Consider the following 14806-nt stretch of genomic DNA (forward strand, 5'->3'; position numbering starts at 1 on the left):
AGGCAGAAAACAGAAGCAGTAAGTATGAATCCTATAACTCAGTAACTTGACAGGTTCACTCTAATAAAAGTTATTTCCAAGCCCCTTTCAATGGTTCACTACACAATGTAATTTTTGCAATTGCAAGTGATTTAATGCAGTCACAATGTTTTTTCCCAAACCTTCTTCTTAATCCAGACATTAAATAAAACCTATACACACCCTGTAGGCTCTAATCCTATACTTTAAAAATAACATTGGCAGAAATTTAATCTCTCGTTTTGCAAGTAATGGTCAATTTGTTCAGGTAGGCAAGAAGGCAAGCCTAGATCAACTTTCTTTTTGGGTGAAGGCCCAACAGGTCAAGGTTTTCAAGTGTTATCTGAAAAACACCCCTGATAAGCCCCGGGTGCCTTCCTTAGAACATTTTCAAAATCAAAGTATATTAAAATACGGCTCAATTTTTATAAGTCAGGCTTTTGTTGACTCGGGAGATGCCATAAAGCTTGATCTGAAAGTCCACAATGGAGTGGAGGAATATTCGTAGTTGAGATAGAAGACAGTTAACTACATCCAAGTCTTCCTATAGCAGCTCCTGACTTAACAGCCTTGGTGAACCAGGAAGATTTCCTTACCTATAAGATAACAACTGTCCTTGTTCGCTACTGAGTGAAAACCCTCTAACAGAGAAGGTATCAAGGCCTTTATTGGACATTTAGAATGAAGCGTTAAAAAACTTTGTTAAGAATGAATGATAGGATAATGAACTTGTAGGCAGTTCAAATCCCAACTTGCCTCTTTTGAGCTGTGAGACTTTTCAACAAAATCACTTCACCCTGAGATGTTTCCCCACCAGTAAATGCTACCAACTCACTGTGTGTCCTAGTCAAGTTTTAAAAAGTTTTCTCACAGTACCTAGCATACAGTAAGCTAAGTTCACCCTAAAAGCTTATCAGATCATTCCCAACACAACTGCCAGTGAAAGAGGAATGGGCAGGGGCGGCAGCAGGGAGGGGAGAGCGGAGTGCCACCTGTGTGGGATGGCAACTAGTGGGGTCGGTGATGGGGCTGGGGAGACTGGGGCAGTCGACCAGAAGGCAGTGACCAATGAGCAGTTCTCAATTTTTCCCCCTGTATCACCTGTCAAATTTTGTTCCAATTAACATCTATTTTGGGGGGGGGGGCAATCTACTGGATACTTTCATTTCTAGGAAAGATTTCATGTAATATGCCATCACCATTCACAAGGGTCTGGCATTAGTTTCTGTAATTGTTTCATCCAGCAGCAGTGTGCGTAGTAAGGCCCTTAACAGCAGATGGGTTTGGACAGCAGCTTTGCAGAAGCGGCAGGCAAGTCTCTTGCCCACAGCCCATTCCACTAAGGGTGGCAGGTGACAGTCAGACCTCAAGGGACAAACCCTGTGGAACCCTTAACCTCTTCCACAGGGTTAAGGCACCAGGAAAGGCCTGCCAGGGGATCCTATCCAAGATAAGCCCATGCTAGAAAGAAGTTGCACACATCTTTCTGTACTCTTGGGGCTAAAACTGGCGTTAGAATAGCCCTTGACTCCCCACCCTTGAAACCAACCTCACAACTTTTGGAAAATTGGGAATGATAGTACCTACTTTGTAGGTGTAAAATGAGAGTACACATGCTTTCAAAGCAGCACAATGCACATTATTCTTCCCATATAAGTGAGGAATTCCTAAATGTGCACTGGAATTACCTAGGAACTTCAGCCTGCAGACGATGCCACTCCCAAAGAGTCTCATTGAAAAGGTTTGTCGTGGGGCTTTGGGACCAGTAGTTTTGGGGAAGTCAGTGTGCTGAAGGGCAGGGACTGGAGCTCCGTGTCTTTTGAGACATAGCACTTGGCACCCAGCAAGCATTCATTCAGACATTTCACAATTGTCTTCCCACATCTCACTTAGAATGGCTCATCCACACTTTTTAACCTCTTTTAACTTATCCCTCAATGTGCATCACCAGGGAGAGACCAGATCCTAAAGCAGCAGAGTGGTGGGGCCACCAGGGAGTACAGGACCAAGGGCTGCTGGGCCTGGAGAAACCGGCAGGAACTATAAGCCATTTTCCTTAAATATGAGCCTTGTCTTCGGGCAACTTTAAATGTAGCTTTTATATCTGAGCCACAGACCTATACTTTAATCCACTTTGAAGGTAAATTACCCTTTATAACAATTTTTATGGATATAAGTCAATCTTATATCCATATGTTGGTTTCAGCATCAAATCAAAATCCACATGAATAAAATATCAGATGCATTAAGCTATAATTTTAGTAGTCACTGTAAACTGAGTATATTAAAAGTCTGCAGCCATCTAGATATCGGCACTCAAACTAGAAGCATTTCTTGATGACCTAGCTTTCCGGGAATTGTGAAAAAGTGAAATTTTTTATATGAAGCACAAAAAGATGGGTGGGGGAATCTGCCACACAAATATAAGCTCCACAGGGGCCTGCAGTTTTGTCAATTTTGTTCACTGATGTATACCAAACACCTGGAATACAGTCTGGCATGCAGTAGGTGTTCAATAAATTTGCCGGATTCTGTAAAATATCTTGGAAGTATTTTTAACAACTAATTTAAAATAGCCAGATTACAGAGAAATTTATAACCTGAGACACTGTGAGGTGCTTCAAAATACTGATGGGGATATAAGGCTTTATTTTTTTAAGTGTTTAACAAGCAAATGTAGCTGCTCTTTCCTGGTGAGCTGGAAGTGACATAATGATGTGGGGATTCCATCACTCAACAAAGCTTAGTGCCTAGTATGTGGTAGGCACTTTTCTGGGCACTGGGGACTCTGTGGAGAACAAAACACACTGCATTCTGCTATTTCAGTCTAGTGAGGATGTTTTATCAGTATACACAGCCAGTAAAAAAAAAAGTCATTCATTCTAGGAGGAGAACTCAGACCATCTAGACTAGTCTTCTCTTTTGCTGATTGGAACTGCGAAAGAGAAAGCAAAATGCAAAATAATTTGCCCAAGGTTAAACACCACTGTCTGTGAGATGGAGGGCCCTTGCTAGTAGATGAACTGTTTACTGAACAGATGGAGGGATGAATGAATGATAAACAGATGGGTTAAGATGGAAACCCCCAGATCAGTTTCACAGTACTAAACTTCTCAACAGGGCACTTGCATGCTCAGTACTCATTAGAGTAAAGCATTTAAAACTACTACTGAAAGTCCATTAACTTCTTGCCCCCCCTCCTGGGGTTTCCTAATGTAGGAGAGAATTACAAGCCAGAAATATGAACAGTCAGCCAAGGGAGGTTGATTATACCTTTACTTTTACCACCACCTTTACCTCAGAAGGACAGAAAGCAAACATCAGAACAAGTGCTATGACACTGCACTATATGAAAGTGCTCACACGCAACATTTTTTAATGTTAAAAAAAAAAAAACACTTCAATTTCATATAGTTCAACTTAATACAAACGTTACAACTTCTTCGTTTTGGTCTTCGGGGATCCATAGAAATAAAAATCAAACCACCAACTAGAGTTAAACTGTCAGCGAGCACACATAGGAAGCTGAGACTCCTATACATCAAATTCTTTATTTCACTCTTACAAAAGTTCACAAGATACTTCTGAGCACCCGTCGACTGCATGTCTCCCTCTCGACAGTACACAGCAATTTGAGTGAACAAATACTCAGTTAATGCCAAAGATAAAACAAGTGGCACGATGTCTCCTGAACCGACCTGCTGCTCTGCACTGAGGACAGTGCAATACCTTGAGTCCTCAATGGCCCCCAATTATGTACAAAATGCAGTCCTTTCACAGGTGTTTAGAAAGTTTTTTTTATTTGGTTACAAGGATATAAAATGTATCACTGTAATTTCCCCATTTATTAAGTTCTTGCTAGCAACAGCATAAAAAAAAATCTTTATACATCTGACAAATGATTTATTTCATGCTGGGAGGGGAAAAATAGTAAGCGCCACTCAACTTTTCTATACTTTCTCTTTCTCTCTCAAGGCTATATTGGTTAAAATCAATGGACAACCTCTTTTGTATGTCAAATTGTAAATTTTAATGTTTTCATTAGAAGTCTTTAATATCACTCTCCAACAAGAAACAATAAAATAACTAACAGCAAACTTCAATACAGGAACACTCTCCAGATTAACAACTCAAACAAAACAAAAAGATTTTTATGTAAAATGTAAATCACATATAATACAATTGAAGCGTCCAAAACAATTTAAATAATTTTAAATATTTTATTTTTAAACTGCTACAAAGGCTTTATACAATATTTCAACATAAAGTCCCCATAACAGAAATGTAACAAAATGGGAATGATAGTGAAAGAGTTAAAGTGGCACAAATTCACCAAACAAGTATTAAACTACAAATTTTAAGAGGTAGATTACTTTTAAAGTTGCGAACAAAAAACGAAATGAATAAAACCTAGACGTTTTCCACCAACTCAGTCATTAATTTGGCAGGGAACATAAATGCATAGGGAAATGATACTTATATGCTTAAGAAAAGGCCAATTTGTGGTTTATACTCTCTATTAGAGACAGAATTGTAAAACCTGGTATGTAAGTTCATTTCTATTTATGTGTAGACATACATCTATACAGGCCTGTGATTCATCCTGTTCATGATATATTGCTACATAGTATCTGATAATATAATAGTTATAAATTAGTGCCAGATAATAATCTGAGAGGATAATCTCCATTTGGATATACAAACATGACACTAGAAAAGGCATAAAAAGAGTTCAAATCCATCCTGGTTTCCTCTCTATTATGCTGGCAATCTGCTTGTGATAAAAAACAGGGCAAGAGATAAGCTAAATGCCTCTCTCTCTGTCTACAATTCATTTAAAAGAAAGGCATCAAGAGCTGGTGTGTGACCCCAAACATTTTAAAAATGAGTGCATCAGAATTTGTCATCCCTGAAATCTACAACAAACTACTGATAAAACAGGGAGCTTGCTTTGCAAGGTAAAGTTCAAATCATTCTTTTCTCTGCTATGTGCCAGAAACAAGGGCCACACTCAGATCTGAGATACAGTCCAATGATGATGAGCCAGTGCGGCAGGCCCGTTTTACAGCACCCTCCTCTTTGGGTCTCAATCACCCGGGAGCCCAGCCCGCATGTTGAGCACCACCGTAGACAAAGATGCCTGACTCTAAACAGGGTAACAAGAAGCCTGCGGCAATCAGTTGTAATGATTTTTGAGTCAGCTTCAACTGGTCTTGCAAGCTTGGTAGATTTCGTATCCTTTGCCGTAGTGCTTATCCTAAGTTGAGCATGCAAATATCTTTACTTAGTCAATTAAGGTTTGTTTTGTTTGGGGGGCTTTCCTACAGGAAGTTCCTAGAAAACAAGAAAACTGAAGATAAATGACAACATAATATAACCTTAAATGAATTGACCATGTTAAAGAAAAAGGTGAGTAGACCGTAAGACAAATGTTATTAAGATGGTGACATAAATGACACTCAAGTTATTTAGGGACTTAGGTATCTCACAAGAGGCACTAGGAGAGGCTACAGGGAGGCTGGATTTTGGAATGGTTTAACAGAGAGAAGTGGGAAATTAGCATCATTTTATTTTTTTAATCAACTCATGATAAATGGAAAAACTTGGTGTGAAATTTCATTTTGCTTCCCTATCTTTAAGTTTTCTTGACTGGCTACTTGCAGACCCAGTATTTCTAAAATAAAAAAACAAACAAAAAAAGCAAACAGTCACTCTGAAAGAAGCATTATAAACACCTTGGGATTTATGAAGACAAAGACAGGGAAGAGGTAAAGAGAGAATGCACTTCTTTCCTTCACTGTGTCTTCTTCCACTAGAGTACACAGAAATAAGCCCTCAGCACAGATCTAAATACATCAACGCTCACTACCTGTGAAGGTTTCACAGCGTTAAGGGCCAGGAGGGAAGACCCTGAGAAATGGCTTGTGTGCCTTATTTCTTCTGCTGCTGTGTCCTAAGACTGGATGGAGTACATGTCATTTTTATATCCTAACTGGCACAATGGCTATGTTATAGGAAATAACCAACTAGCCAATTCTGCTAAGCCCCTGGTGTTAACACAGAAAACTCTGACTGCATTCACAGAGCTAACTCTAAGCATAGTCAGGAAAAACTGAAATCCTGAACTGGCATTCACATATTAAAAGTCTGAGGTGCTGGGGACTAGCTCTTGGTCATAGCTCGTTATAATGAAGCCCACAGGAAAAGGCTGCACTGCCAGTTCTGTGATGAGTCCCTGAGTATGCAATGGGTTTAAAAATTAATACGTAAAGCAAATTCGATGAAAACTTAGAGGGAAGTAGGTATTTTTAAACATGTACGAGAGGCCTTTCATCGTGAATATCATCCCTAAACAATATTTTGAAGTAGAGTATACTGAAAAAAGAAGAAGACTATATTTAAAACAACTCCTTATCAAAGTTGTTCAATAAGCACCCAGGAAGAAACCTACTTTGTAACTGCTCTGGGGTTAGACTGATGACAGCTGTCATCTTCCCCAGGCCCCAGAGTCAAGGATTCCCAATTTTGTACTAAATTCACTAAAGAGGTACTAAGAAGACCAAAAAAAATGCTTTGAAAGAAATGCCTACTCTGTGTCCAGATAATCAAAATGATTTCCTACTGAACATTTGTTTTTTAATTCCCATAAACTATTCAAAAGTTTATGGCCATTTGGTAAGTTTCACTCCTCCTGCAGATGTGTTCACAGCACAGTTCGAAGGACTCCCCCAGAGGCGGCAGATGCCTGGAGGCCTAAGCTCTCACCTACAGTGAGAACACTATTATCTGATTCTTTCCTGTTTTCTTAGGCCAAATTTCACTCCAGCAATGCAACTCTATTAATTATCAAGCAAAGCAAAAATAATTACAATTAAGTAGAGCAAAGAAATAAAGAAACAATTTTATTAGGTTCTTTGGTCCTTTGCAGTTTTAAGAGTTCTTCAGAAGGCCGGTGATTAGTACGAGGATAAATGAATGAAATTCATAATTTGTGCTCACTCAGACAGTTTTCCTTCATAGTACTTTGATTTTCCTAACAACTTTACCCTTGAATTGTATAAATGGGAGATGGTACAAAGTAAGTGATTACTTTTAGATTGAATCAGTGATAAAAAGAGATGTGATTAGCACATTCAAAAGCATCGATGACCTGGGAGATATTTTTTAATACAGTCTGTGAAATTATAGCATATTCTAATCTTTAAGATATAAGCAACTTGAAGAGGATAGAGCTCAAGACTGTCTTGTTGCCCAACCTCCAGAACACAGACTGACTGAGTACATGCAGGTACACAGTTCAACCGCTTAAAGGCTGGTAAACTGGTGTTTATTCTCACCGAAGCTAACTTCCCAGATGCTCTGTATGCACATGCCATGGCCAGAGACCAGATCTAAATAGGATCTCTTGCAACTACATCTTCAGTACATTTATGAAGCATCAGGGTTTTTTTTTTCAGTCTGATCCTTTTCTTCCTACCATACATTATTCAAATCAATCTTGGCTAATGATTTTTCTCCACATCCTTTTTTCTTTTTCAGCCATGACTTAAGGCACACCAGAACCAAGAACTCTACCTTATCAATTACAGAGTGACAGCAGGCCCTTTAAGAATCCATGACCTCTCCAAGATGACAGTTGGCCAGTTAACCCTAATCTTGATTTGCTTAGAACACCAAAGACTTCTAATAAAATTTATAGCCGTTAGAGCCTAGAGTCAAGCAGCACACTTTGAAAAGGCAAGATTTAAAAGTATTTTGCAGAAATTCTATCTGGTGGTGAATAACATCGCATGAGATGGATTCATCTAGGCATTCAGGAAATAAAAGGAAGACCAAAAGTAGACATTATAATTCAGGTTATTTAAGTAAGCTGACTTAGAAGTTTGAGAAATCAATGTAACCGATTTAACTACTGCCATATCATCTGTCACTAAGAACAGTTCTTAATGTTAAGGAGAACACAGAATGAAGCAGTGATATAATATCCTCTCAAAACTATGATCAATTCTTATGTTCTTACTGGGCAAAGAGAGGCACTGGCCAAGAACCACATGTGCCTGAGGAGAGCTCCGCAGGGTTCTCTGCACCTGCTCTTCTTCCCTATGGAGGCGGCTTGTTTATTATCCTAAACTGGAGACAGGTGTGTGTGTGGGTGGGGGAGGCATACAATTTAAGGCACTTTTAAAAGAATGTGGTGTTTGTCTGGTTTTTAACCAATGAGGCTAATTTTCTAAATTAAAACACTGGCAATGAAAGAAATCATGAGTAGTAGAAGCACTGTCATGGCTACTGTAATTCTGCTTATGATATCACTGGAATCTTAAACAAGGTTGCACTGTGGTTTCTCATGAACTAAGTGATCCATCGTAACAGAAAAAGTATCTATGACCTGGAAATAATACAAATGACACTGAGATAGAACCCAACATATGAGGGAAGTCTGAGGCAATTTCAGCTCTTCGGATAGAGCACTTCTGAGAGATTTTCCCTGGATTTAGATTCAGTTCACAACTGGCCCTGTTCAATAAAGAGTACCGTTCAGTGAGTCTTAAGTCTGAAAGAAGAGCAATTTTATCATTGTTACAGCAGCCAAAGCAGTGAGCCATCCTAATGCTTAAAATTTTAGCAAAAGCTATGTTCTTTAAGTACTGATGTCAAAATTTTACAGAAAAAAGGAAACGAGGAAAAAAAAATACCCACAGGCAAATGCACTGTTGCCTTCAGCATCCAATCACCCTAGTCCCTGAGCTGTTAACTACTCTGGCCCTCTAAGACAGGCTTACCTGAAGTCCTTCAGCTCTTGCTTGGCACTGCTGTCCTCTCGCCTGCTTTCATTCGTATCTGCGGCAGCTGCAAGCTGTAAGCTCCGGGTGATAGGCCCTCCACTCCGTTCTCGTGATTTTATATTGAACCGCTCTGTTCTTTTCTTACTCGCCAAAGCAGATTTGCTCTGTAAAACAGCTTTACTTTTCTGCACTCTCATATGCAAGTTCCGGGATGTTTTGCTCGAGAGCTGAGCAGAATGATTCTTGGCCACGGCTTTGGGTTTTTTCCCCTCCACATGAGTTATTTTGGCCAATCTTATTGGGCTGGAGTTCCTTAAAGACGAGGAGCTTGGTTTTTTGGACTTAACCGAAGATGCAAATTTGACATTCTGCTTGGACCTGAAGGAGGAGGAGGGCAAAGGGACTTGTGTGGGGCCTGAGCTGCGAGCTCTGGTCTTGCCCAAAGGAGTCTGCATGCTTTGCATTTTAATTTCTGCATCTGCTGTCCGTCTACGGTGATTGCTGTTATTGTTTTTGTCACTGCTGGCAGGTGATGAGTGTCCACCTTTCTTGGAGGAACAGGAAACCTTCTTTTTGCAAGGAGAAAGAGGCTTTTTGGGGCAGCTGAAAGCAGCATGTTTATTCAGGCTTCCAATGTAAGTGAACTCTCTATTACAGTAAGGGCAGATGTGAGAGGATGATTCAGAAGCATTTTTTAAGTCTGCCTTCTGCTTTGCAGATTTGTTTTTCTGAAGGATTGCTTTCTGTACAAGCTGATTTTTTTTCTTCAATGCATTTAGTTTGAGTTTATTAGACGACATTTTGCTGAGCTCAACACTAAAGTTCAGTCTTTTGGGTTGTCCCATTCGTCTGAAGGAATTTTTCCCAGAGTTATCTAAAACTAGCACACCATTTTTGGGTTGCACAGTTTGTTTCAAAGGTACTGGATTTTTCTTAGGGGTGTACCTCTTCTTGTCACTGGCAGAAGCACATGCCAGGATATGTTTGTGTAGTTCAGGCATGTTGTCAACACCTTTTCCACACTTTGTGCAGCGAATGGCAGTAGTAAAAGTCTGCGGGATATTGTGTGTGGTGAAATTTGTGGCCGTCACCCCAATACCCATGGGGTTTCGGTGATGGTACTGAAATGGAGGTGGTTTAAAGCTTGGATAATGCTGATTGAGGCCCAGTCGAACATCTGGATCTTTTGTCTTTAATCCAGAAGCCATTATTTTTATGGTCGTGTAGAGTTCTTCAGAGGAATCATTTAACTCTTCTTCTTTAGATGTTTCTAAAGAATCTGCTGGCAAACTCTGCATATGCTCTACATGGGCCTTGCTGGGATCTGTAAAGTTCTGGGGCCTAAGGGTCCCACTTTCAAACTCCTGGTGTGTGCACACCTCATCTGGGTGGAGATCACGCTGGTGCTGCTGCAAATTGCACAAAAACGCAAATTCTTTTTTACAAACTGAACACACAAAGATATTCCCAACTCCATGAAGCAGAAAGCGATGTTCTGACAAATCAGTTTTATCCTTAAACAGCTGCACACAAAATTCACATTTGAAGGGCCATTCTTCAGCATGAATAGATAAATGTTTGGTTAGATCTTTAATGGAAAGAAAAGGTGATTCACAGACATTGCAAACAAAATTTTTGTTGAATGTTTCCTGAACAATATTTTGTTCAACTGAAGACTGAGGCTCTTCCCTGGGTTTCATATCTTCATTCTCTAATTCCTCCTGTTTGAAAGATATTATGGGGAGAGAAGCTTCCAGATTATCACCAGAGGAAACAACAGATGATACCGCTGAGAGAGGAGGTGGCGAAGGCGAAGAGGAGGAGGATGAAGAAGAGAACGAAGAGGAAGATGAGGAGGAAGAAAGTGTCGGAGGCCCAGGTGAAACCGCAGACATATGAGGTTCAACAGAAGGAATGGGAGATGGAGAGCGAGACACTGTAGGGGAAAGGACTGGAAGTGGAGACTGTGCAGTAGCATTCGAGAGTGGGGAAGGACATGGATGAGGAGATACTTCAGAAGAGGCAGCTGGAAGAGGTAAAGGAATAGTGGCAAGAAGTGGAGGGGGTGGTGTGGCAACAGTTAAAACAGGAGGACAGGGTGGAGGAGAAGAGGGCTTTGTTGGGCTCAAGAGAGGAGGCAGCTGGCCAGAAGAAACAGAAGGTGCCTGCAGGGCAGGTGACGAGGGAGAAACATCACGTGGGGACTCAACTGTAGGGGCTGTTAAACTAGAGTCAGGAACAAGGTCAGGATCTGGTTGGGGATCTAGAGATTTACAAGGACTTGGGCTTCTAGCCACATCTGTAGTATTTTCTATGGGTAAATCTATGCCATTGTATTCATTGAGAAGAACTTTCTGGAGCATGCATGTGGTTGGTTTCTTTTTCTTAACAGCACTACAGGTTAGCTGCACTGAATGGTTTTCTTTGAATTCCTTGCCTTCAGAGTCACTACAAGGCTTTTTATGCACACTGAGGTCTAATACCGACTCCCAATGGACCAGAGTCTTGCCTATACCCTCAGTCTTCTGTTTTACACCACTGGATAAATCCAATGGCTGTTGGTTGCATACATTACTAAAGGTAGAACCGACTGCCCAATCCTTGGTTATTTTATATTCATCAAAGCATGGAGGGCTCACAGAAGTTTCTCTCTCATCTCTCCCAGACAAACTCCAAACTGGTGAGTTGCTGTGACTTTCTAATTTGGGTTTTTTGGAACTTAGAACTGCATCAGTCCATACCGCTTTACCATCACTTTGCTTTCCAAAGTCTCGAAGAGCAGGACTGTGCTGTGGAGAACTGGGCGGAGAGCTGGTGCGCCGCTTAAACCTACTAGAAGTCACAGGTAACATTGATGCAGGGGCGGACACAGAAGGAGGGCCTAATTTAGGTATTTCAGTGGCTGAAATGCCTGCAGGAGGAGTAAGTTTATCCTGGGTTTGAAGCAGTTGTTTGAGCTTTGATGACAAGTAAACACTTTTCTCTTTATGAAAAGTCACTGCCTCTGTTGTTGATATGTTAAGAGGCAAGCTTAAGGAACACGAAGGTGCTACAGGATCACAATCGGTTTCAGCTTTAATTTTGGGTAATAGAGGAGGACTAGTAGTTCTCCGTTTCTTGGACTCACTGTTTGTACTGCTAGAAGGCTCCTTAGGAAGATCATCTGTTATAGGGGCCTGCGTGGTCTTTATATTTTGAGTAATTTCCACTGTAACGGGTGTAAGCAGACAATTTATGCCATACAGGTCTGCTGGATTAGATTCCATCTCAATCACATCACAATTACTAGTGCTGTTATTAGTTTGAATTTTACCATCAATATAGTAATTCAAGTTTTCAGAGATATTGCTAGAAATATCCATGATGTATACGTCATCAGCCTCCCCTTCCTCCTCTGGTTCTGTGCTTGGTACATAGACATTCTGGGCAGACTGGGCCTGCTCTGCTGGAGGTTGTGGCTCTTCAAGAAGACCTCCTTTTCGCCGCACACCTTTGGGAATCAGATGACGTTCATGAACTCTACGCTGATGCCGCCTCATATTAGTATGGGTTCCAAAAACCTTTTTACAATATTTGCATGGATGAAGTTCTTTAACTTCCCCATTCTCTTCTACAACAGAAGAATTTACTGTTTCTTGGGAAGCTTTCTCTGAATTCAGGATCAGACAGTCTTGCCCAAGATTGGGAGGATTCGAGTCATCTTTTGGAGTGACATTATCTCCAGATACTTTACCATCAGCTAGGTCTTCTAATGGCTGTAGTGTTAGGCTGGGTTTTCGTTTTAACCCTGCTTCATGGCGACGCTCATGCCTCCTCCTGTTGATCTGTGTGCCAAATGCTTTCCCACAGTACTTGCATTTGAAAGCATGATTGACCGTAGATATGTGGATATGCATGTGACGTTCGAGCCCCTGTTTGGTTGTAAACTTTCTTTCACAATGCTGACAAGGAAACATAAATGTTTCAAATACATCACCATTGGGTTCTTCTTTCATTTTAGGAATTTTGATAACAGATGTTACCTCAGGAGAGTCTTCAAGATTTTCTTTTGAAATATTTTTTGGTTCTTCTAATAAATCTTCTAGCTTCTCATCACACCGTATTTCTGGCTCTTGCACAGAACTTTCATTTGGCATGTCAGCTTCTTCCTCCCCCTCTTCTTCCAACTCATCATCTTCATCATCTTCTTCCTCCTCCTCTTCCTCCACATCATTCACCTCACAAGGTGCTGCCTCTAGTTTTAACTCTGGTTCTGTTTGTGGCTCACAAGCAGGGGGAGAGATTACTAGTTCTGGGGGCACAATCTGACTAGCCGCCTCCTGAAGAACAGTTGTCTGGTCAACAGCTGAAGCTGAAGGCCTCTCGTCCTCATCTTTAGGACCTAGAAATACAAAGCAAAGGGAAGCAGAAGCATGTTAGTGAGGGCAAAAACTAGCCACCTGGCAGTCAATTCTTATTCAAATTATTTCTCTCATCACCTAAAATGTGTAAGGTTGATTATGATTAACAATGAATAGTTTCTACTCTCTTTCTTACAAAGTTGCATTTGGTAAGAATTCATTTTGGTCATTCTTTCATGCAACAAATATTTACAGAGTACATACTACATACCAGGTAACATTGTGAAGAGTGAGGATACCTTCATGAACAAAACAGACAAGAATGTCCATGTGGAGCTTAGATTATTTTCTGTATTCACCAACTCATATAAAAACATTTGTTTACAGAATTATGCTTGCAATTGTGCTGGAGTAACTGATACTAAATCTGAGGACACTAGTTGTGCATTTCAATTTCTCATTTCTCCAAATGAAACAAGGAAATCGCTAAACATATGATAAGGCTACTCGATTCTTAGCAGTCTGTCTTCAGTGGAATGATCCTTTCCCTCCTTTCTGACCAAAACAATGTATTTAGAAAAACGTTTTCTAGAATCATGTAATCAGATTTTCCCCCCAAATAAAAAGAACTTCAGAGATTATCTATTCTAAGCCTAATCAAATTATTAAGAATTTAGGAGTAACTCAGTGAAGGAAACAGAAATCGTTACTTCTGAGTCTCTATGCCCAGGAGAAATCCAGCCTAGCCCAACATGAGGTGGATGGCAGAGAGGTAAGGGAAGGCCTAGCTAGTAAGATGACAGCAGAACAGAGACCTAAAGCAAGTGACCCATGCAAATACCTGGGGGAAGGGAAGCCCTATGCACAGAGGAAACAGTAAATGCAAAAAGCACTTGAGTTAAGAACAGCAAAGAGGCCAAAATCCAAAAACAGCAAGGAAGGAAGCCAGTAAGGCTGGAGTGGGGGAAGGGAGGGGAGAGAGAGAGCAGAAGATAAAATCAGAGAGGTAGCCAAGGGTCAGTTCACACAGGATGAGGAAGAGGATAGCTCAAGGTGGGCAAGCGTGGAAGAAGAACAAGAGAGAAGAAGCCTTCCAGAAGAGTATGATGGCTGAGACTTGTGTGGCAATGGCGGAAGTGGTGGGAAGCTGTCAGATCCTGGATATATTCTGAAGATCAAGCTGTAAAGATGTGTTTGTCAATTGGCTGTAGTGACAGAAAAAGAAGAGGCAAAGAGGACTCCATGGCAACTGCAGTAATCCTATGTAGAAGACCGTGGGAGATGCAGAATTGGGATGAGGGGTGTGTGTTTGAAGGGTTGTAATAAAGTTTACTTTGGGTGCTAAAGTTTGAGGTACCTAACAGATGCAAAAAGAAAACAATAAATAGGTAGTTTCATAAGAATCTCAAGTTCTACAAAGAGGCTTAGCCTAGAGATGTTAAGTATGAGTGACTCTCAAGAGTATAGATAGTATTAAAAGTCTGGGTCTGGGTGAGGTCACCTTGAGAGTGAATGCAGAATGAAGAACAGAAGAGAAGTGGGAGGACTGGATACATACAACTCCAGTACCTGGACATTGGGGGAATGGCCAAGGAGGTATCTGGAGAACCAAGAGAGTGGAGGCCCTTAGGCTAAGTAAGAAAAGGGTTTCTAGGAGGGAGT

At 40.8% G+C, this 14806-nt stretch overlaps 1 protein-coding gene across 9 annotated transcripts in view; it reads right to left on the reverse strand.

The window, feature by feature from the left end:
- The window catches only part of PRDM2 (PR/SET domain 2), a 135110-nt gene that overhangs the window by 43220 nt on the left and 77084 nt on the right, over nt 1-14806 (reverse strand). For 7 of the 9 annotated variants that reach the window (XM_012528965.4, XM_071217778.1, XM_071217779.1 and 4 more), the window contains one exon: nt 8802-13185. In XM_012528965.4, the coding sequence (XP_012384419.2) occupies nt 8802-13185 (4384 nt within the window). Of the gene's footprint in view, nt 1-3555; nt 5353-8801; nt 13186-14806 lie in introns of those variants that run through there. The other 2 variants (XM_023591695.3, XM_071217781.1) reach the window with 2 other exon arrangements.

This window comes from Dasypus novemcinctus, chromosome 9, assembly GCF_030445035.2.
Source record: "Dasypus novemcinctus isolate mDasNov1 chromosome 9, mDasNov1.1.hap2, whole genome shotgun sequence".
Classification (NCBI taxonomy): Eukaryota; Metazoa; Chordata; class Mammalia; order Cingulata; family Dasypodidae; genus Dasypus; species Dasypus novemcinctus.